The sequence below is a fragment of the Podarcis bocagei genome (genome assembly GCF_964188305.1).
Source record: "Podarcis bocagei genome assembly, chromosome: 1".
NCBI classification, from domain to species: Eukaryota; Metazoa; Chordata; class Lepidosauria; order Squamata; family Lacertidae; genus Podarcis; species Podarcis bocagei.
The window spans coordinates 64521159-64543523 of NC_138125.1; the positions used below are offsets into that span (position 1 = coordinate 64521159).

Genomic DNA, 22365 nt, shown 5'->3' on the forward strand with positions numbered 1-22365 from the left:
GAAATGCTAAGAATACAGGAAGCATTGCAGCTCAGAGGTAGAGCATCTGTTTCGCAGGCACCAGGCACTGACTCAACCCCTAGCATCCCCAGGTAGGACTGGGGATGTTTTCTGACTGAAAGCCCAGAGAGATGCTACCAGTCAGTGCAGACAATTATGTACTTGATGGATCAATAAGGCCTGCACCGGCAGCTGCTTCTTCCAGGAGGCTGGGGAAGAGACTGGCCATAATTGCCCTCCTCAACATTTGGTTTTTGCCGCTGTCAGCCTCCTCTGGAATAAGGACATGGGAGCCACCGGTGTGTCATCTAGCCTGGTGAGAAGAATCCCCTTGCCTCTGAACTGAGTTTAAGCCAGGTTCCTTGGTGCACAGGAAGATCAGTACCAGAAACTTTACTGTCAGTTAATACTTGGTTTTGCTTTGCATTTATGTGGGTTTCTTTTGAAAAGTTGCACTTATTTGGTGTTTGTTAAATTGCTGGTGTTTGTCATTTTTTAATTTACCGGCATTCTCTATATTTCTTATATTTGTCTTTTTGAATGGTGGCTTTAGGCCGCTTTGGGCACAGCGCATTGTAAGAAAGTGGCATATAATTCATTCAGTCAATCAATCAATCAATCAATCAATCAATCAATCAATTGTCTGACTTGGTATAAGGCAGCTTCCTATGTTTCTCTCATCTCCACAGTGAACTCGAACGAGGGTTTGTGCATCCACTGTTCCTTTAGGCAGAGATTTGCTAGCTGAGTGTTTGGAACTGGTATGAGGCAATGTAACATGTTGTTTCTCTGTCAACAGAACTATGGCTGCTGTTCTGTGCTAAAGGAAGCCAGAAATTCATTCATTCCCATTCATACGTACACATCCTTGTTGTTAGGCATCATTATGCCATTGTACATCGATGGTGTGTGACTGAATTTGGAATACTGTGTACAGTCCTGGTTGCCTCACCTCAAAAAGGATGTGGAAAAGATTCAGGAAAGGGCAAGTGAAATGATTACCGTATTTTTCGCCCTATAAGACGCACTTTTTCCCCTCCAAAAATGAAGGGGAAATGTGTGTGCATCTTATGGGGCGAATGCAGACTCCTTGGCTTCAGCGATAGCAACGCGAAGCCTCTGAAGCCTGCGCTCCGGAGGCTTCGCGTTGCTTCCGCTGAAGCCAGGAGACTCTGCTCTTTGAGGCTGGCGGTGGGGGAAAGCAGCGCTTCCCCCATCGCCAGCCCCAGAGGATGGGGGGCAGCAGGAAGGTGTGCGACGCCTTCCCGCTACCCTCCAACCCTCCTTTGGGCTTTTGCGGGAGATGGGGAATTCCCCCACCTCCCGCAAATGCAGGCAAAAGCCGCGCTCTTTAAAGGGGCTCCGCGGCTTCTGCTGGCTTTTCTACGAGGGGGGGGGGAATTCCCCCACCTCCTAGAAAAGCCTGCAGGAGCCGTGCACCCTTTAAAGAGCAAGCGGCTCTTGGGGGCTTTTTCCCGAGGAGGGAGAAGGGACTGACTGGCCGTTTCAGTCCCTTCTCCCTCCTGGTCGAAAAGCCCGCAGGAGTCACGCGGGGCTCCTGTGGGCTTTTGCGGGAGGTGGGGGAATTCCGCCACCTCCCGCAAAAGCAGGGAGAAGGTCTTGGAGTAGCGCACAGGCTGCATGCAGCCTGTCCACTGCTCCCATAGCTGCGGGGGGGGGATCATATTTTTTTCCCTTGATTTCCCCCCCTGAAAACTAGGTGCGTCCTATGGGCCGGTGCGTCCTATAGGGCGAAAAATACAGTAATGGGATGGAATGACTCCCCTGTGAAAAAAAGGTTGCAGCATTTGGGACTTTTTAGTTTAGAGTAAAGGTGAATGGGAGGTGTATTACTTTTTGTATGACATGGAGAAAGTGGCAAGAGAAAAGCTGAGTTTTGTTTTTTGCTCTCTCATAACACTAGAACTCGGGGGGGGGGGCACAGCCAGCAGCAGTTCTGTTTGGCTGATTCCAATCTCTGGAAGCTTGTGACCAGGGCTTGTGAAAGGGGCATTTTGAGATGGAGTTTTAGGGGAAGGCCTGAAGTGCTATCCAAGAGAAATACAGTGGTACCTCGGGTTACATACGCTTCAGGTTTACATACACTTCAGGTTACAGACTCCGCTAACCTGGAAATAGTACCTCGGGTTAAGAACTTTGCTTCAGGATGAGAACAGAAATTGTGCTCCAACAGCGCAGCGGCAGCAGGAAGCCCCATTAGCTAAAGTGGTGCTTCAGGTTAAGAACAGTTTCAGGTTAAGAACCGACCTCCAGAACGAATTAAGTACTTAACCTGAGGTACCACTGTAGATGGCTATGGAGTTGCTGCAGTGACCTTCAACACCTATGCCATGTTTGTCTTCCTGCCTGAGAATGTGTGAAAGTACACCTGCAGCAAGTGCAGGCTGGTTGGCTTGCTGATTCTGTGACATTCGGAGCTTTCTGTATTTGTGGAGGCTTACTGTGAATTTTTTAAACTCTGTTCTTCCAGGGTTGTGTGTGTGTGTGTGTGTGTTTGTGTGTGTGTGTGTTGGAAGCAGAAAGCCCCCAACTTCACACAGAAATTCAAACAGTGAAAAGTGGGGTAGAGCTAGCAGGCCCTAGGCCCCCCAAATCTTGCATGACAACTTTCCATGGCAACAGAATGCCCAGAGAGAGCTGGTGTGACAGAACTGCGATGACTTTTGATCTGAAGTCCCTTTTCAGCCACGACGCTCACTGGGTAGCCTTAGGCCAGGCACCTTTTCTTAATCTAAATGTCCTCCTAGGGATTCTATGACAATATAAAATAGGATAATTCCCACATGTGCTTTTTTGTGTTCCTTGGAAAGAGAAGTTGGGATGCAAATGTGATAAACAGTAATCCGCATGTCAGTTCTTGCTGATATATATTCTTGCCGCTCTGCTTGCAGTCTGCCACAAGCCTTCCCTGTGTTAAACATTTTCTTGATGGAAGATGGTGGTCAAACTGGTGGTCACACTTAGCAATTTAAGTCAAGAAACTTTCAGTCTTCTCCCAAAGGGAAGCATTAGTGTAGTAGATGTATACAATTTCAGATGCTTTGTGTCTGAAAACACTGACACCAGTGGAAATAACTTTAGGTTTACAGTACAAGCATTTGGGACTCAGGTCAATCACCCTGGTTTCATTTAGCAATTTGTTGTTGCTGGCATCCATCTGCCTCGGCAGATAATGGAGGAGTGCCTTTGGGGGCGAAGTCAGACTGTTGGAAGGTTACAGCACTTGCTATGGCTGTAGATACAGAGAGACATGTTTTGTCCACTGATCACTGCTATGGATTGAACTGCTGTCTGTCTCCAGGCACTGCAGTTGTCTGCAAGGGATTCCCACACAGTGGGGTTGATGTTGCCAACCTTCATGTCACATTTGCAGAATCTTTGTCTTGCATTCTGTGCACATGACCAAGCCAGCATAGACATCGCTGAGACAGGAGTGTGTGCTCCAGCATAGCTGTCCCTCCTCCACTGTCAGTGCTCTGATGGCGGAGAGGTGAAAAAGAACAAATTTCAGGGACATCTTGGAAGCAGACCAAGTGAGACTTTGGATTCATTGGACAGAACTCTGGAAAATATGCCAGCCCTGGAGTTTGCATGCTTCTTTCCCCCTCCTGTTGGGGTCAATGGATGGGGAAATTGTAAACAAAACAAAAAGCCAGTGGAGGACTGATAGCAATGTAAAAAAACAAACAAACTACACGTGCAGATACTTTCCCCCATGACACAGTGAGGCTGGCAGGGCTTTGGGTTAGGCAGTTTTTCTGCCTCTTCCGCCACCCAGCCCCTGCCACACACACCTATTAGGATCAATGCCGGATTTATGTATAAGCTAAACAAACTATAGCTTAGGGCCCCACTTTCTTGGGGGCCTCCCAAAAGAATTAAGAAAAAAACAACTGGATGTACATTTCAAAAATATAAGATAATAAGTAAATAAAATAAAACCTACATAGAGCAACAGTGTTTTGTGTTGTGTAGGCTCCTATGATGTAAGTAATGGGCCCCGCCTGCTAGCCTGCTCCCTAAAATATCACTGATTTGCTCATTTCTATATATAGGGTGGCAACATTCTGCATGGACTGGTTGCATGGTAACATGTGCAAATGGCTTTAGATACCTGTTAGGTCCATAAATTATCATAGAGCATATATTCAACACACACACACAAAACCAGTGACAATTTGTTGTTGACAAAGGACAGCTGGACATATAAAGGGCCCCATTAGCTTCAGTAGCTTAGGGCGTCATCAAACCTAAATCCAGTCCTGAGTAGGATCACTCTGCTTCATAATATTTTGCTTCTAAGACATTAAGATAGCTGATAAACTATATACATTTCTTTTGGCTTATCATGATGCACTTGAAAATGCACACCACATCAATATTTCAGATGCTACAGCACAAGCAAAATGCCCCCGTTTATAATCAATGGAGGTGCCAAAATGAGAGAAGCCTCTTCTCAAATGTGATTAGGAGATGAAAAACCAACATTGAATACCTCCATCTGCATATGAAGCTTTTGTAAATGTTGATCAGCAGTTTTTGTAGCTGTAGGGATTTTTATTTTATTTTTTAAAGCAAATGCCTAATGTGTTTCCAAATTATCAAAGAAGTTTGCCTTTGGATACATTGTCTAAAGAATTATCTGTTCCCATTTGTGTACACTTGTTTCTGGAGGTCTTTGATCAAACTGGGTTCTGAAGGGGATGAGGGTATACAACTTGAATCTACTTTTAACACTCTCTCACACACACCCTTATTTTCTGATTCCTGTCATTTACGATGAGTGTATTATTGCACTAGAGGGCAGTAATGCACTTGTTGACTCTTCATTAAAATTGCCAGGTTCACTGTATGTCCCTTTATAATGGATGTAATCAGCAATGACATATAGCACTTGGGGCTGTCCTTAGGAATTTCCCACGTATATTTGAATGACTGGCGAAAGAGAATCTCACAATGGGTTTAAACAGGCAGTCTTCCATTGCCTTTTAATCCTTGACCATCAGAAGAAATGCCTACTATGTAGCTCAATTAAGAGCTCTGGAGAACATGAAAGCTTGCATGCTAATTTGAGAAATTTTGGGAGCAGTCCTAAATATGAGAAGTAGTGTAAATTACACCAACTGAGTTGAATTGGTGTAAAGTACACCAGATACAGACTCTGGCTGAGCCTGCGTAAGCCCAGCAGATGTAAATCAAGCCTTTAAAATAATAGTTTGAGTTGCACCACCCTTTGTGCTGGGGTAAGGTCCACCAGGTAGTCAGGTTGCATGACTGAGCTGAACAGAGTTAGGATCCATAGAAAGTACCCTCAGCCTAGTTTTCCCCAACACACTCCTTTTGAAACAGGGCCGGATTAAGACCTTTAGAGGCCCTAAGCACGTAAAAAACTTTGGTGCCCCCATATATATCTAATTCAAAATATAAACATGGTATAAGCCTTGGTGGGCTGAGTGACAGTTTACCAGTTAGCCAGATTCTTACTTTGTCACATCCCATATATATATATATATATATATATATATATATATATATATATATATATATATATTATTATTATTATTATTATTATTATTATTATCCTGTAATTTTTCAGTTATTGTGGGAGCCTTTGTTTTTAGCTGCACCATATTGTCCTTGGTAAATCTGGCAAGGGAAAATGTATGTAGTGTCCCCCTTCACTTGATACCCTAAGCATGGATTTATTTTGCTTAATGGTTAATCCAGCCCTGCTTAGAACTCTCATTTTTCAGGGCACATGCCAGCATAATTTCCACCAATCTTGGCTCAGCCATTTAGCCAGGGTTGGGGATATTGTAGTTCTATCCATCTATTTTGCTTTATTCCTGGAAATGATTAAAAGCCCTAAAAGCACATACCTAAAAGCCCTAAAGCATTGTAATTGGAGAACTTCAGAAAGGAAGCTCAGAGGTACTATTTTGTGTAGGACTTCAGAGCAATGGTGCTTGTAATTGGCATTTGATTTAATCCACTGTCAACAGAAAACGATTCCCAATTGAGAAATGATGTAAAAGGCTAGGCTTTTATGTCAACATGTTGAGCCTATCAAGCAGGCTTCAGAGTTGCATCCTAATCTGAGACTTTGGAACTTTGAGGGGAGCATTAAGCTCTTCAGACATTCCCTTTCCGGTATCCTTCCCGTCAGAGGTGATGAGAATAGTGATTCAGGTAGGGACTTTTGTGTGCTGAAACTGAAATAAGGAGATAAACTTGGTTTGCTTAGTGACTTGTGGGAGGGTTCAGCTCCCCTTGGCCGTCTGACTGGAAGCTTCCAGCTGGAGAAAATCCCAGTGGACTTTCATTCAGAGCTGAATTTGAAAGGTGCTGAATGCAAACCACACTTACAAAGGAATCATTGGAATGCCCTTTAATGCTTGTTCCTTTGCAACCATGGCTTTCAGATGTGATGCCAGGTATGTGACAGCTAGGTGTGACTAGGGCCGTGCAGAGCCAGGCAGAAGCCCGGGCCAGGTAGATAATGTGCCCCCCCCTTTTTACCCTGGGGATAACTGAAGTCTTATAAATAAGTATATAAATATAGGCCCCAGGGAATCCACCCACCACCACCGCCACCTTTGCGCCTCCACATTCGCCCCAATACATCACCTGCAATTGTGAATATGCTGACCGAGGCCCCCTTTGGAATCGGAGGCTCTACCCTCTGTCTGGGCCTGGTTGTGACTGGGGGGAAACAGTGCCACGGGCCAAATTAGGACCTCTGGGCCAGAAGGTCTCCATGTCTGACCTAGTACCTAGTAGTGCATGTTTTCCTTTTAAGCTGCAGTTCCATTTTTTTTATTTTGTGGTCTTATTTTTCTTATGGTAATGTTGATAATCATCTTATATATTTTTGTTCACCATTTCCTTGGACGTTGCAAAATGCTCTAAAGGCTTGGATCCTAAGAGGTGTCAAAGTAAGGAAGTTCACAGAAGGGCAGTTTCCTCTGCTCTCCTTTTCACAGCCACCTGCAACCCCCCACCCCCCAAATTCTCACAGGAGGGCTGGTCTGGAGATCATCCTGAACAATGTAGGATGGGCTGCCAGGCTGCTGTGTGAGGGCAGAACTCTCTCGAACAGTGATTCAAGGGAGGAAGCTTCCCCATAGCCTCCTCTCCCTTGACAATCCTACGCACCCCATCCCACATTCTTCAGGAAGGGCCCCAATGCTCCAATATTTTCTTCTTCTCTCCCCCCTTTTTATAACAATTTTTATTAATTTTTCAGTTTATACATCTCAAAATAAACTTTTTACGTAATACCGTGTAACAAATGACTTCTCTCTTTCACCTTTCAAGGTTCATTTTATTTATCTATCATTCCTGCATATTTTACTGTAGCCAGTCTAATTGTTTCTCCTTCAAATATTTACCATACTGTTGAATGTATCTAAATGCTACCAGCATTTAATTGTGCACAATTATTTTCTAAATATTCCACACAAAAATTCCACTCCTCTTTGAATCAGGTTTCTTCTTGCTCTATAGAATAAAAGTTAAACCTGCTGCTTCCACAAATTCTATCATCTTAAATTGCCAATCTTCCTTAATGGGGATCTCGCTCACTTTCCATCTCTGGGCTAGCAAAATTCAAGCCTTCATGGCTGCGACATAAATAAACCTTTTTTTTTTTTCCTGGAGTGGCAGGGGACTGCACAAAGAAGGAGGGAAAAGAGAACTTTACCTCTGTGAATGTCCTCAAATTAACATATCTCATGTTCCTAGCTCAAAACAATAAAAAAGTTGTAGTTACAAAATAAGATGAGCAATTGAAATGATGATGGGATGATAGGTTGGAGGAATGATGCTTTGCGTGACTTTGTGTTTCAGAGTCAATAATCCATTTTTTGGTTCATAAAACAGTAATTATGTGATAGATACTTTGCCAGATTATTTCATCTACCAGGAGACATATAGATGTATATGATTTATGGCAGTAGCACCTTGTAAATTTTTATTTTGTTATTATAAACTACTACCCTGAGCAGCACTGGCATGCATGATCTGAGGAAGAGCATACCTAGGAGACAAAAGATCAATTTCTGTTCTAAAAAGCAAGATAAGTGTATGCTAAAATGTTACTAATTGCTTTACAATGCATCTGTACAGTATGCATTTTATATTCCTTTTGAGATCTGATTGAGAAGAGTTCAGCAGGAGATGATATTTAGAGACAATTAGACACTGTTCCATTTGTTCTCCTGCAGCGTGTCCATATGGTATGACCATAGGATGGGGGCTATTCTCAAATCTCTTCAATCAGCAACTCCCCTTTCATGAATCACTTCCGGGTGTTTATAAATTATAAAGTGTGAGCATCATAGAAATGGACAAGCAGTAAAACAAAGCTGTTTTTAAAAGGATAAATATTGCAATATATTACCAGTACTTCAGTTGCATGTGGAATGCTTATCTGCTTCAGGTACTTACAGTTGCATAGTTTCTGGCTTATTATTCAAATAAAACATAATCACAGTTCAGTGTTTCTTCTGCGTAAATTTATTCTTGGGTCACAGATATAAACTTGCCAACAGAAAGTAAGAGTTGTGTTAGTTGAAGAAATGCCCATGGTTCTACTAAAGCAGAATGCAATGCCTATCTAGGGAAAAGCTCTGTTCACTTAATGTGTACTGTTGCCGTCTCAGTGAAATCATTTGCCTAGATGGCTTTCTTGGAGAAGGTGCATGCCTCTCCTCTATCTGCTTTGTGACCTGAGGTGCTCATAGGTACGGAGGCTTTGCATGATTCTTCTCCCTCAAAATGAAGGGTTTTGAATTGGGTGATTCAAGCCACTGTGCGTACGGGTCTCCTCATGGATCACCTTCATCATCCCATGTTGAATGGGATATTTCTTCTCTTAACACGTGAAGGAATATATGAGCTCATATATTTTCCTAAGGAGAGATGAATAATATGAGCTGGGTCTCTTTTCCATTCCTCCCTGTGAGACTATGGTTCCTATTCTTGCTTAACACACACACACACACACACACTCAGGGCCTGTGCCACCAGAGACCTGGTATTTATATTATTTTGCTGCATTAGGGAATACAGGACAACCTTCTTATTAATTTAACCCCTATCTGCTGTTTGTTCAGGCTTGTTTAATTATTACAGGTCTCATAAATCACATGGGGCACCATCCAGCAAAAACAAGCAGAGCCTACAATAGCTCTGTCATAAAGGGCTAAATGGGATGTAATCCTAACTGAGTTCTGCTGGATTGTGTTTCTAAATTCAAGTCAAGGTGCTGGTGTTAACTTCTGAAGACCTACTACGTGGTCTAAATCCATATTATTCATATCATCTGTGCTGCCTTTCTTCTTCCTATTCGCTTGGATCATCAACTAGAGATCTGCTCCAAGGGAAGTGCCTATAAGATTAACAGTTACAAGATGCATGACTATTTGAGGATTCAGGGAAGACAGTAAAGAAATCCTTACACTGGGCACTTGAAGATGATTTTAGTGTGTCCATGGATCTCATTTGAATAACTTTGAGGCTGCTATTCTAATATTGTCTGTTGGCAGTTTTATCGTGGATGCTTTATTTTCTCAGCTACTTTCAGTGCTTTTTCCTGGGGGGACACGGGGGGACGCATACCCCTAAACCTTTTGTGAATCTAAGTTTGGCCTCATTGAGGGGCAGTATTTCAGTGTGAGTAGGAAAATGAGAGTCCCCCTAAACATTTTTTAAAGAAAGAAAGCACTGGCTACTTCCATTCTGGAACTGGTGAAGTGCTTTTGGTAGCACTAATAGACAAAAAAGTCCCAGTCTCTCTCCCTCTCTCCTCCCTCTCCCTCTTTTTCTCTCTCTTTCTCTTGACTGGATAATTCACTCCCTACTAGAGATAGATGAATCAGTGTGATATATAAATGCTTCCTCTGATCTGAGAACTTCATATTTGGATTTCACGATGTCTTGCTTAATTGCCAGTTAAAGCATCTAAGATCTAAATGGTCAGCCATCAAAGTAATAACTGTGGTGGTAATACAAATTTCTTTTTAAAAGTTTCCTCTCTTCATGATTTAAGCTGCTTAAAGTCCATTGAAGGAAATGGTTCTCAAAATACTGCTTTCATGTTCACGGCTCTCTCATCTCCCTCAGTGATAGGAAGTAGAAGGCACCGCAGCTACAGGGTTTGCTTTTTTTCTTAAGAAGAACGTGCTTGCGAGGTTTATGGCTTTGTTGTGATGTTCTTTTATTTACAAATGTGCACATTTTGCACAAGGAAGTTCTTCAGGAAGCAAAGTAGCATATCTTCCACTCGCTCTGCACAAATCAAAGACCTTCATTTCTAAAATTTAACTTGACGGCAATTCCTAGCTTTGGTGCTTGGTTAGTTATTTATTTAGAATTCCTATAGCTCATTTAATTGCCCCAAGAGCTGGCCACAGTGGCTTACAAAAGATTCCTAAAAATCACACTAAAATCTAGTAAATAGCATGGTGTACATATGAAACTACGGGTGCATTTCCTACTCTTTTGTTGTTACCCCAAGAACCAGTTCCCACAAAAATGCCCCTGAGACAAGGAAATAAAGCTGGATCTGTGCAAGGACATGACGAAACAGCTCCCCCTAAAACACAAGACAAGTGTTACAACCCCAAAACTCCTCTTCTCTGGCTTGGATTTTAATCTGAGCAAGAGAAGTCAAGTCCACTCTACAAAGAACCAGATGGGGAAGGAAGAGGCAAATGACTTCGCTCCCATGCTTTATCACACTGCCTCCACAACCACAAACCAGGTAAAGGTACGTGTGGAAGGAGGCAGCCAAGCAACCAGGTGGGTGCGAGAACAGTGATGTGGAGACTCAGTCAGGATAAGGGCTTAGGCCCCATCATGTCCTTGGTGGTATGCTTATTTTGCACATGGGAAGCATTAATTTGGGTTGACTTGGCACCCAGAAGAAATTGAGCTATTTAATTATTTTTTAATTTGCAGAAATCCATTCATTTTCCAAGCCCATTTTCAAGAAGTCTGACCAGGAGTTTGCCCCTTCACTATCAAAATCATCATGCCTACACTTGATAGCACACAATAACATTTGCATCACCGTATAGAATGCAATGGCAAATTTTAAGTCACTGAACTAAAGCCTTAAATAAGGAACCACGTATAATAAGGAACAGGTAATCCTGTTTGGTCCAACGAAATATATGAACTTGAATTTCTAACATGATTGTGTTACCTGTTTTAACTACCCTGCTTTTTAACCCTGCTTTTTATCCTGGGATTCTGGATATATTCATGATCATATTAAGAATATTTTAATGCTCTTGTTATTGTATATTTTACATTGAGAATTGATTTCATACTTGTGAAATATATTATATTACATGCCAGCTATGTCAGCTAATTATATTATATGGAACCACACACCCTTTCTTTAACCTCACAAGAGAAAAGGTGGTTTAAGGAGACAGTTGGGCATGGAAAAAATGTAAACAGGAAAAGGCTTAAATGAACCCGCCTTCCCTTATTTCACTATACCTCTTGAATTTGCTTTTCTTTTTCTCTTGTGATGGCATCAGAGATGTCTTACACATCTTGTCTTAAATTTTACAAACACATGTCTGTTCTCTGAAAAGTGGAACCTCATTCAGTCTTTAGATTTCATCATGTTTTCATCTGCAGCTTGTTTCTTTCTTTGGGCTATAATTACAGAATTCAGATCCTAGGTATAACAGAAGCAAGAATATATAAAGGCAAACTAGTTATCTCTGTGTTGTTGTTTTCACCAGGGAAACACAATGTTTTTGCTTTGAAGTGTTAATTACTTCATAAACTAGAAAGCCTGCAGGTCTGTACTCTGGATACTTAAAAAATTAATTGAAAATTCACCTTGTTCAGTAACCCCCCCCCCATTCTTTAATACTTCCCAATTTAATTCCAAATGCCTTCAATGTGCAATGCCAAAATTCAGCACCCCTCTGCCTCTCTCACACCATTCTGAATCATAGTCGCAGCATCCCCAGCAACACCCCTGAAGTTCCATGCCCAGTGCAACCAAACTGCTTGTGCTCCCCTAAATCTGCCTCTGCTGTGAAGCACCACCTTCCCGAACAGACAAACTATCTACTCATAGAACCTTCACCTTGGTGGAATCTACACACATATAAAAAAAACACTGCGAAAATGCTTTTTAAAAAGTTTTTGGGAAATATATTGAATTTGACATAGCTCACCTTTGTATATTGCACTTTACAACTCACTTAAAATGTTTAATAATAATAATAATAATTATTTATTTATACATACATACATACATACATACATACATACATACATACTCCACCCATCTGGCTGATTTTCCCCAGCCACTCTGGGCAACTCCCAACAGAATATTTAAAACACAATAAAACATCAAACATTAAAAACTTCCCTAAACTGGGCTGCCTTCAGGTGTCTTCTAAAAGTCAGATAGTTGTTTATTTCCTTGACATCTGATGAGAGGGCGTTCCACAGGGTGGGCGCCACTACCGAGGAGGCCCTCTGCCTGGTTCCCTGTAACTTTGCTTCTTGCAGTGAACTTTGCTTCTTGCAGAAGACCATTGGAGCTGGACCTCAATGTCTGGGTTGAACGATGGGGGGTGGAGATGTTCCTTCAGGTATACTGCAACTATATTCAGCATACTGATTGGGCCTCGCCCCATATCCCTAGGTGACCTCTCCCTGTTGTTTCTTGTAAATGTTAAAAAAAAAATTCAGGAGCCTATAGCATAGATGCCAAAGGGCCAAGTATAGCGCTTCCTTTTGAAATTAGTTCTTTAGAACCATCATATCATTGTGTTCCTATCCCAGGCAACCTATGTGGAAGAATAGGTGGTCAGTGGTATTGAAAGAATGTGGTCAGTGGTATTGAAAGCTGCTAAGAGAACCCAGAGACTTAGCAGAATTGTCCTCCCCACATCCTAAGGCCTGCCATCTTTCTGCCAGGATGCAAAAAACAGAGGATGGCTACCAGTTTACACTCTTTATATGAGATGCAGGGGATTGGGAAATACTGATACATTGCTGTTCTTATTCCAAGTAAATATTGCACATGGTATTGAAAACCCTACTTGATTTAACTAAGATTCTTAGATCAAGAACCCACTGACATATTAACATATTTTGATCACTTTGATGAAGAATGAAGTCTCAATTTCAGCTTGCCATTATCATTAAGCATCTTATTTCTTTGCTGTGGGGGGGGGCTGGACAGTCCCAGAAGACATGTCCAGTGAAGGTTAACACAATCAAATATGTTTCTCAGTTGACTTCATTTGATACATTGACCAATGGACACAATGCCCCTGTCTCTTCGGCTTCCAGGATCCATGACAGAAATAGCACAATATGTGGGTAGCACCACATCTGCTTGCTTTTGGCATCAACCCATGGGCTCTGGCCTTGATCAGGAATGGACTTTCCAATTCACTTACATGAGAGGAGCAGTTCTTCACAAGTCCCTGCCATTGAAATGATTGGGGGAAAGTCTTTTATAGAACTCTATAGTGTTCATCTGCATCAGTGTCCCAACAAGATCAGAATTATCGAAGTGTTAACCTTCTCTGATACATACACAATATAGGTTTCTTGTTGGATCTTGTAGGGCAAGTCTGAAGCATTTATGGTGCTGAAATTTTAGTAATCAAATGGAATTCTGAGGCAGGAGAATAAATATTTAAAGAATCAATAATGGTAAGTCTGTTTTCGAGGAAGATGTCTGTATCTATTCACTCATAATACTTTTATCTTGCCATTCCCTAAAGCAATTGCTACTTATGCTGGCAACTTGTGCGGAAATATGATTTTAGTGTTTCAGGAAATAAATTACTATTAACTGGGGTGGCACAAAGCCATCTGACAATTTGGTTAGATTTGTTTGGTTAGATTTGTAGTCCATTCTGGGTTGTTGTTTTTAAAGCTATGTTTATAGAGTAGTGCAATAGCCACAAATCACCTGACACTCTTCTACTTTGATATTTCAGTAAATAAAAGGGGGAAAAACATAGCAAAGGTTATGTTTTGGAAAGTGGAAATTGAGACTGCTGGAAAAGATTGGTCTTTTTGACTGCATAAGCTTACCTAAATCAACATCTGGGACAGGGAACTGCCTTATTTCCTTCTGTAAGGAGCATATCCTCAAATGTATAAAAGATGCCCAATAATGTGTGTTGTGGTCCTTATGTAAGTGGTGGAAGGGTAGATTGGCTTAGCTCCAAAGACACACTTGCTGAAGGAGAAGGAAATTCCACTAGCTCAGGGTGGCAATCCCAATGTCCTGATTCCCTCCTCCCTTTACAGCAGGTGTGGTTGACCTGTGGCTCTCCCTATGTTACTGGACTACAGTTCCCATCCTCTCTGACCATTGACCATGCTGCTTGGGGCTGCTGGGAGTTGGAGTCCAGCAACATCTAGGGAGCAACATCTAGGGAGCAACCCCTCCACTTCAGACTGGGCCTCTGACTGTCATTCTGGAGGGTTCACTTTCTGGAATTCAGGGAGTCTGTAATGGAGAGGAAAGGCCCAATCATGTGCCAGGAACTTCACTCTCACATCTCAAGAGCCAAGTCTTTATTCAGTAGTCAACACAAAAATCACAAATAATCTGGTGCTCTTATACTTTGATGTTTTGGGAAATAAAAGAAAGCTACAGCAAGCTTTACATTTTGGAAACTACTACTACTACTGGGAAAGATAATTCTTTTGGGCTTCATTTTTAAGGATCACATAAGTTTACCTAATTGCTGTCTGTGGCAGTGATTCTTCTGAGAAAAGCAGGAGGCTATACAGGAAATACCCATAAGAGTAACACATAATTATTATTACTAAAAAACCCTTTGACTGGCTTTTTCAAACATTGGTTTAAGAAAGATTACCAAGATGGTCTTAGACATCATTTTAAGGCATCCTTTAATGCTTACTGCTCCAATATTTTATCGGAGGGTTGAATGGCTGTTCAGCAAGATTAAACTACTTAACATTTTGGCTATGTTCCTACTCCATATGGTCACAGTAACGGTGCATGGAGGAATCACCAAAGGGCATTACAGAGTCCTGTTTCTATCTCCATTCACACTAGGCTACTACAAAGAGCAAGAGGTCTCTCTGTGTGGAGATCAGAGGATGTAATATCTTAACAATGCCATAAAGTGATAAGCAAAGTTATGCTCGCACCTGACAAAGTTGACAGCATTAGTAGATACAAAGTGGTTTCAAGAACTGCTAGGAGTAGCCAAGTTAATCCCTTGCAGCAAAGGTAGCATGCTTTGTGGCACCTCAAAGACCAATAAAAGTTTCATTAATTAACTACAGTCCACTTCAAAGTGATTTCACATTGTGCTATATTTCATGGAATCATAGAGTTGGAAAGGACCCCAAGGGTCATCTAACCCAACCCCATGCAGTGCAGGAATCTCAACTAAAGAATCCTTGACAGGTGGTCATCTAATCTCTGACTATATGCGAATCAGGAGAAGCTTTGAAGGTATTGGACCAGGGTATGGAGACTGATAAGACAGAGATGGGGGGGGCAGATTTTGTGTCCAGAAATTAGGGGAACAATCGGTGCTAGAAAGGCTGGTACTTGCCTTGAAAGAACAGGTACGTAGCTACTTGATTTAAGGTGTCATTGGAGGCCCAGCTGACATCTATGCAAAGGAGTACTTATGCACAACTTTTGACTAGTTCAGCCCTCTAGGCGGAGTGCTAGGTTGCTTGTTGAGGAGCAGAATCTCTTGCCTTGACTACCCCATCCCTTTATAACACAATTGCAGAGTGTGTGTCCTTGTTGGATCAAGGGCTTCACTTAAGTAGCCCTATGACCTACTGTGCCTTGGCATATCAACTCCTTTGAGTAGTTATGTGTATTACTTGCAGTGCCTTTGAGTAGTTCTTCTGCATATGTACTGTATCACACTGATCTGAGCATTACAGCTTTGGGGGGGGGGATCTGAGTTTGGATTCATGATCAAGTGGGGGCCAAAACACATTTGATACTTGAAGAGCAGTAGGTTTATAGCAGCCTTCAAAATTGCTATTATTCATGGCAGAACTGTAATGTTAGTTTAATTTTTTGTAATGTTCTAAGCTCCGGTGTATGGCTGCCCTGGGCATCTTTCGGTGGAAGAGCAGAATGAAAATCATCATCATCTTCAAAGGTTGTGCATACATAGGTTTTACAATTTCACCCATCAATTTGTATTTTCACTTGGATTTCTAAATACTCCTAGTTCTGTACTTGCATATTCAGAGTCACTTCTACAACAGAAGCGTACCTTGGGAAGTATTACTTGCATGCCTGTAAGCAATTATCAGTTTTAAAACATATTATGATGTACCCAGTGGCAGTATTGTCATAACTGAAAGTTGATCTGTTTGCATAAGTAAAGGCATAATGAAACCTCCCCACTCAGCAGACCACTGACCTCTACACCTTCTCCAATTCTGTTTGTCGAGTTACACGCCAACTCTCAAAAACTGCTTTACAGGGATCAGGCAGGCCTCTTAAGTGGGTAGGAGGTGTTGAAGAAAATCAAACTCCCAGCTTTATGTTAGCAGAAATTGGGTGCAAGCCACTGAGTGTAAAAACTCTCTTTATTTTGAAAGTAACCAGTAGCCCACATGTTTACTGTCTCTCTGTTTGTGCCGTTAAAAGATTCCAACACATTTGCAGATTGTTTTTTTTTAAAAAAATAAAGTACATAAAACTGTCAAGATTATTGCTGTAAAAATGACTTTTGCAGTGCAGGTTCAAATTCCCTTCCAGCAGTTGACAGAAATTGACTAATATTTCCTTAACGGTTCTATCTTTTGTTTCAGGCATGAACACTAGCAAGAGCGAGAATGTCAAAGAGCCCCCATTGAAACCATCCCGGAGATCCTTGCCATGCCTTGCTCAGAGCCAAACACACCCGCACAGCCTCAGCAAGCATTCCTCATTCCTGCAGCCAAATCGAGTGCAGCCTCAACCTCAGCTAGGGACTGCAGGGACATCAACCGCTACCGTCGATGTAGTGTCAGAACGAGGTGAGCTCTGGCACACTGAGGCCACTGGCATTCTTCCACATCTGTGATACATTCTGAACGTAGCAAACAAAAGGAACGGGGCTGTGTGATATAAACAGTGACCTGAATGTCAAATGTTTATTATGCCTTTCAGCTAAAGTGATGGAAACCTTGGAAAACAATTTACTCAAATTATCTAATACAGAATACAGCGATCCATTCTTAGGTGAGTTTGCCCTGCTCAGTTATATTCTATTGTGATTCCTTCCACTTTGGATGACCTAGAGCTGAAATGTGAAATTATTAACTTCTGAAAGATTCATTTTAAAGCAGCAGTTGAAATTCCTGTGTGTTGACCTTTAATTCTTCTCTGGTAATTCAACTAGGTAGGCCAGGGGCACAGGCCAAGCAAGTTGACCCATGTTTTCCCCAAACCACATTCACGTCCATAAACCCATTAGCTGTTGTCATTCATGACATCTTCTGATGAATACAAGGATGGAGTTAAATCCTGCATTGGCTGTTCCTGCCAGTTCCCACAGAAAACAGCAGTGCACAACCAATCTGAGCAGGATTTAACCATCGCTCACCAGCTGATGAGTGTAGCTTAAATCTTCCTGAATTCTGCAGTAAACCAAGTAAACCTCTTCCTGATTCAGTAAGGTGATTCTATGCAAATCTGTATGGTAGGGGTGGGGAACCTTTTTAGACCCATGGACCAGATGTATATCGGGATCTGCCTCTTGGGCCAAATTTGACATGTGAGTGGGGCTCCCCACCTGTCAATCATGTGATGGCATCTGATGAGTGGGAAAGTGGAATTAAACCTTGTGTTGGCTGTTTGTGTCTGCTCCCAGAAGAGATCAGTAATATGCAACCAAGCTGAGCAGAATTTATGCCCCTCTCATCAGCTGATGAGTGGGGGTTAAATCCTGCTGAGTTTGGCAAGATTCTATGCAACCCCCTTTCAGATTCAGGAGCAAGTTTGCACCACAATCCCCTGCTAAAATGGAGGGTCCCCTCCTTCATTTTAGTAGATGCATACATTATGATGTGATGTGATCTATCACTTAGGTCATACATATTTAGGTTAAGAACAGAAAATGTGAAGGTTGGATCAACAAAGTTAATCCATTGTGTGTAATTCTGTCCTAAGCATACAGGTGACTCTCCACTTATGTGTGAGTTACGTTCCGGGGGCCCGTGCACATAAGTGAAATTGCATAAAATTGGGATTACCCTCTAGACACCCTTTAAACACCCTCCTTGCTGCTCTCTCTTCAATCCATACCAAAAAATGCCATATCTAATAATATCCACAACTAGAATTGAAGCTCTGGGGCTGGCAGGAGGCTGGAGGATACAGAGGAAAGTGATTGCTGCTGCTGTGCTACCCCACATATCAGCTGTTAGGTGGAGAGGCTGAGCAATACAAAGCCCCACTGTGTCTCTTTGGGGCTTCCTGTGCCCTCATTGATGTCCTCTTCAGGCTCCAGGTAGGGTCCCCTCATGGGCCTCAAAGTCTGCCCAGAGCTCTCTTGCTATTTCTGGGTATGAATTGAATCATTTAATGATTTTCCAGTGCTGCGCATATAAATGGTCAGAAATGAGTAGAACATGGATCAGTGCGAGGGTGCCTGTACTTACAATTGCAGCTTCAGACTTTGTATAGAGGTATTTTTGTTTTTAAGCTGTAGCCTCTGATCCACAACATTTCCACTATCACAAGACCTATTAAATGGGGCTTGTTCTTCTTGTGAAACCCTCTGGCCACGGAGGTGTTGCATGAAAAAGTCAGGACGACATGACTGCAGTTACTCTTGGAATGCTGACGGGGCTTACATAACCCCTGTGATTAATGACTTTCATTTCTTCAGTGATCTACTACGAACTGCCCCAGGAGGATATTAAAAGATGGATCTGAATTAAGTGTGTGAGATAAATATTTAATCATGAAGCTTCTAGGAAGGACAAATAAAAGGGGGAATGGTATAGCTCTGTACAAAAGAAGGCAAGGAAGCACGGCCACTGAAGCCATTAGTGCAAAAGGCTAAATTCCAGCTGAACTTTGAGCCAACAATACAATAAGATGGAATTGCCATGTTTAGAATGACAAGGTGCTCTGAATGAGTGTGGATAATAAGCTTGTCTCATGGTTTGGATGTGTATGGGCAAAAAAATTGTTGATGATAATCTGATGGGTGGAGAATCCTATTGCAGGGAAGCAGTGGCTAAAGATTCAGTTCTGGAACGATATGTTTCATCATTGATAAAATGATTCAGATTTGGTCTGAAGAATCTGTAATCCAGCAAGGCGAATGCAGCTTTCCAGCCACTTATTGTAGCCAGCAAGATATTTGGGGATCCACACCCCCAATTTTTGCAACCCCAGGCCAGCAACCCAGACTAGAGGCATATGGCAAGCTGCAGGCATATCTGGTGGCCTGCAGTTAATTTGACTCACAGGTTGCAAAGGCATAATTATGTGCTGCACTGAAAGAATGTGCTACTTGCAAACTTTTCTTTTCTGGTTTGCACATGGCGAGACAAAGTTTAAAGGTTCTGTAGTTTTAACAAAAAGGAGCTTCCATTATGTCTCATACAGAAACGGGGGCTTGTTCAAGCCACGGTATATTATAGCAGTCTACATTGGGCTACCCTTGATGGTCTAAACTGCAGCTATGCAGGGGGAAGGGAAAACTGGCAAAAGTCACCACCCCATTCATTCATTAGAAGGCTTCACCAGATTTCAATCTTTCCGCAACTGGAAGGAGACTTTCTGTTCATGGAATAGACAGTCTGGATCCAGACCTCTGTTTTGAATGTGGTTACTTTCCATTATACAAGTGCTGAAATTTATATATGGCAGAAGTTTCACAGACAAAAAGTTTTATGTACAAAGACATAAAGCATGTTTCTTCTTTAATAAGAAAAAACACTGTTTACTTTTAGACATGCAATGGAAACACTCCCAACACATAAATCAGTTTGTGGAGTAATCTGTAGAGTCAGCATATTAACTAACCTACAGGCCACCTTGAGATTTCAAATAAACTGCAAAAAAAGCTTAGTAAAACTGTGTTTAAAATGTTGACCATGTGCGTGAGCATAGGAGGCACTAAACAAGCTTTTCTTGGGGGAATGGCTGTGCATAGATAAAATCTGTGAAGAATCTGTGCTTTGGTTTTTAAAGATGACACAGCTGAAATCATCAAAGGAAGCTGAGTAATTAAAGGAAATCAATGTTTGCTTTACTATTTGATGTTCAGAATCCGTGTGAACTACTTTAGTGGGTCTCTTTTCTTTTTAAGTTTTATGAGATAGCAATCTTTGCATCCCAAGCAGTAATGATTTTTTGTATATGCTATAATTTAATTTTCAAATTCCTTTTTTGTTGGCTCCAGTACCACTGGAATGGTGCAAATGTAACTGCTCCATGACCGAGAGTTAAAAAAATGTGCTGTGGATTTGAATGCTCCCTTCTCTACTCCCAGTGAATTCTGCCATGCCTTCCACAAATTGTTGTAACTACCGCATTATATGTGCAATACATCAGCATTAAGAATATTTACCAGGCCTGTAATTAGATAATTAGTTTTTTAACCAGGATTTAAAGCGGATATGAATCCCACAGTTATTACAAACCTGGTAGAACTGGGTGAGAGTATGTGAGGCCATTCTAATCAAGTTGGGAGTTTGTTATACTGTATCTACATTAGCCAACAAAATAGGAATGCTAGTTTCCTGATGAGATTATAAATTCTGCTATTTCTAGAACATAATTTGTCTGAAAATTGGTAAATAAGAATCAGTGAGATTCATCCATGAATATGGGTTTAATGCACACCAGAAACTTCTGCAATAGAATCTGAGAACTTCCTTGCCACTTTAATATCCTAGATTGTAGAATATATTCCTTTAGTAGATTCAGGGACTCCCAGCTCTTTGGCACAGAGATCATTAGTGCTATTTTTAGGATTCTGAAGTTGCCAGCATCTGTGTCACATGCATATTAATAGCCTGCCATGTTCTCTTGCATGCCAGTCGGTGAGTTTGAATTTGGGTACTCCAAAAAATAAAAAATATAAAAACTGTCTTCTTCAATATTTCACCTTGGTCATGAAATATTACTTATGTACTAAGTTAAACTAAATTATAGATGATGATACTGCATCATTTGGATGGAGTGAAGTGTTGTGTGTGGTCATCTAAGACACAATTAATTCATGAAAGAGTAATTGAAATAAGGGACTCAGTGGAAATCAAATTACTTTTCCAGGCAGCAAAGACGCAGAAGGTGTGAAAATTAATGGCTACTACTGCCCTCAACCTGCCGTCCACCACAAAGAGTTGTGCTGATCTTGTATCTTTACGATGATGTTCCAGTACTTAGAATCAATACATTATTTCGCTAGGATAATGATGAAACTAGCCTAGTGAAAAATTCCATTCTGCCGTTGGAATTCTATGTGAATTAAGTAATCATTCCAGGGTGTCTTCTTAGAAGACTGGCTTAATGAATGGTCTGAAGATGAAACTCACATGATTCACAAATCTACTCCCAAATAATGTGTGTCTTTGTATATGCACAAGGCTGCTTGTAAAGGCAGCTTTTATCTCTGCAGCTTAATTATCACATTTATTAGCCATAAAAAATTCAAAGCTCGCTAAGGGTGAGGGTGGGGGATTTCAAATCATCTCTAAGAGTGGGATAAGGGTTTCACTTCCCTAAAGATTACATAGTAGTTCAACTGCTTAACAAAACAAGGGCCTAAGAAATATCGGCTTGGATTCAGAGTTCCTAATCGTACGATACTGGGGAAAGAGGAGGTGGGAGATTTTGTGACCCATGAAAAGCTACTGTTGGGATCTGAGGCATCGTCTGAAAACAACCCATCAAAATCAATAAGGATTGGTTGTCAATCTCTCTCTCTCTCTCTCTCTCTCTCTCTCTCTCTCTCTCTCTCTTTCTCCCTCCCTCCCTCCCTCCCCACCCCCAAACTGGGTCTTAAGTTTAGTTTGCTCGAGTTCTACATCAGTTTATGAACAATTTTTTAAGTCTGAATGGAAAAGTATATGCATTCTCTGTGCATTTCTGTCAGTCTTTTCTTCTTCTTTTACAAGCAATTTCCACAGAATAATGCGTTTCTGTATATGCACAAATATCCAGGCTGTGTACAAGTAACTCAAAATTTATACGTATTGAGTGCATTCAGCTTTATGTGGTTGGCAACAATTTTTTTAAAAAAATTAATGTGGCAAAAAGAGAGCAGGCACTTGGGGGGGGACCCTTTGGCCTTTTAAAAGGTGAGGGGTTTTTGAGGGGGTTGG

At 41.5% G+C, this 22365-nt stretch overlaps 1 protein-coding gene across 4 annotated transcripts in view; it reads left to right on the forward strand.

Moving 5' to 3' along the window:
• Nucleotides 1–22365, forward strand: part of ANO3 (anoctamin 3) — a 256540-nt gene that overhangs the window by 138946 nt on the left and 95229 nt on the right. For all 4 annotated transcript variants that reach the window (XM_081164056.1, XM_081164057.1, XM_081164058.1 and 1 more), the window contains exons 2-3: nt 16849–17055; nt 17189–17260. In XM_081164056.1, the coding sequence (XP_081020182.1) occupies nt 16849–17055; nt 17189–17260 (279 nt within the window). The remainder of the gene's footprint in view (nt 1–16848; nt 17056–17188; nt 17261–22365) is intronic.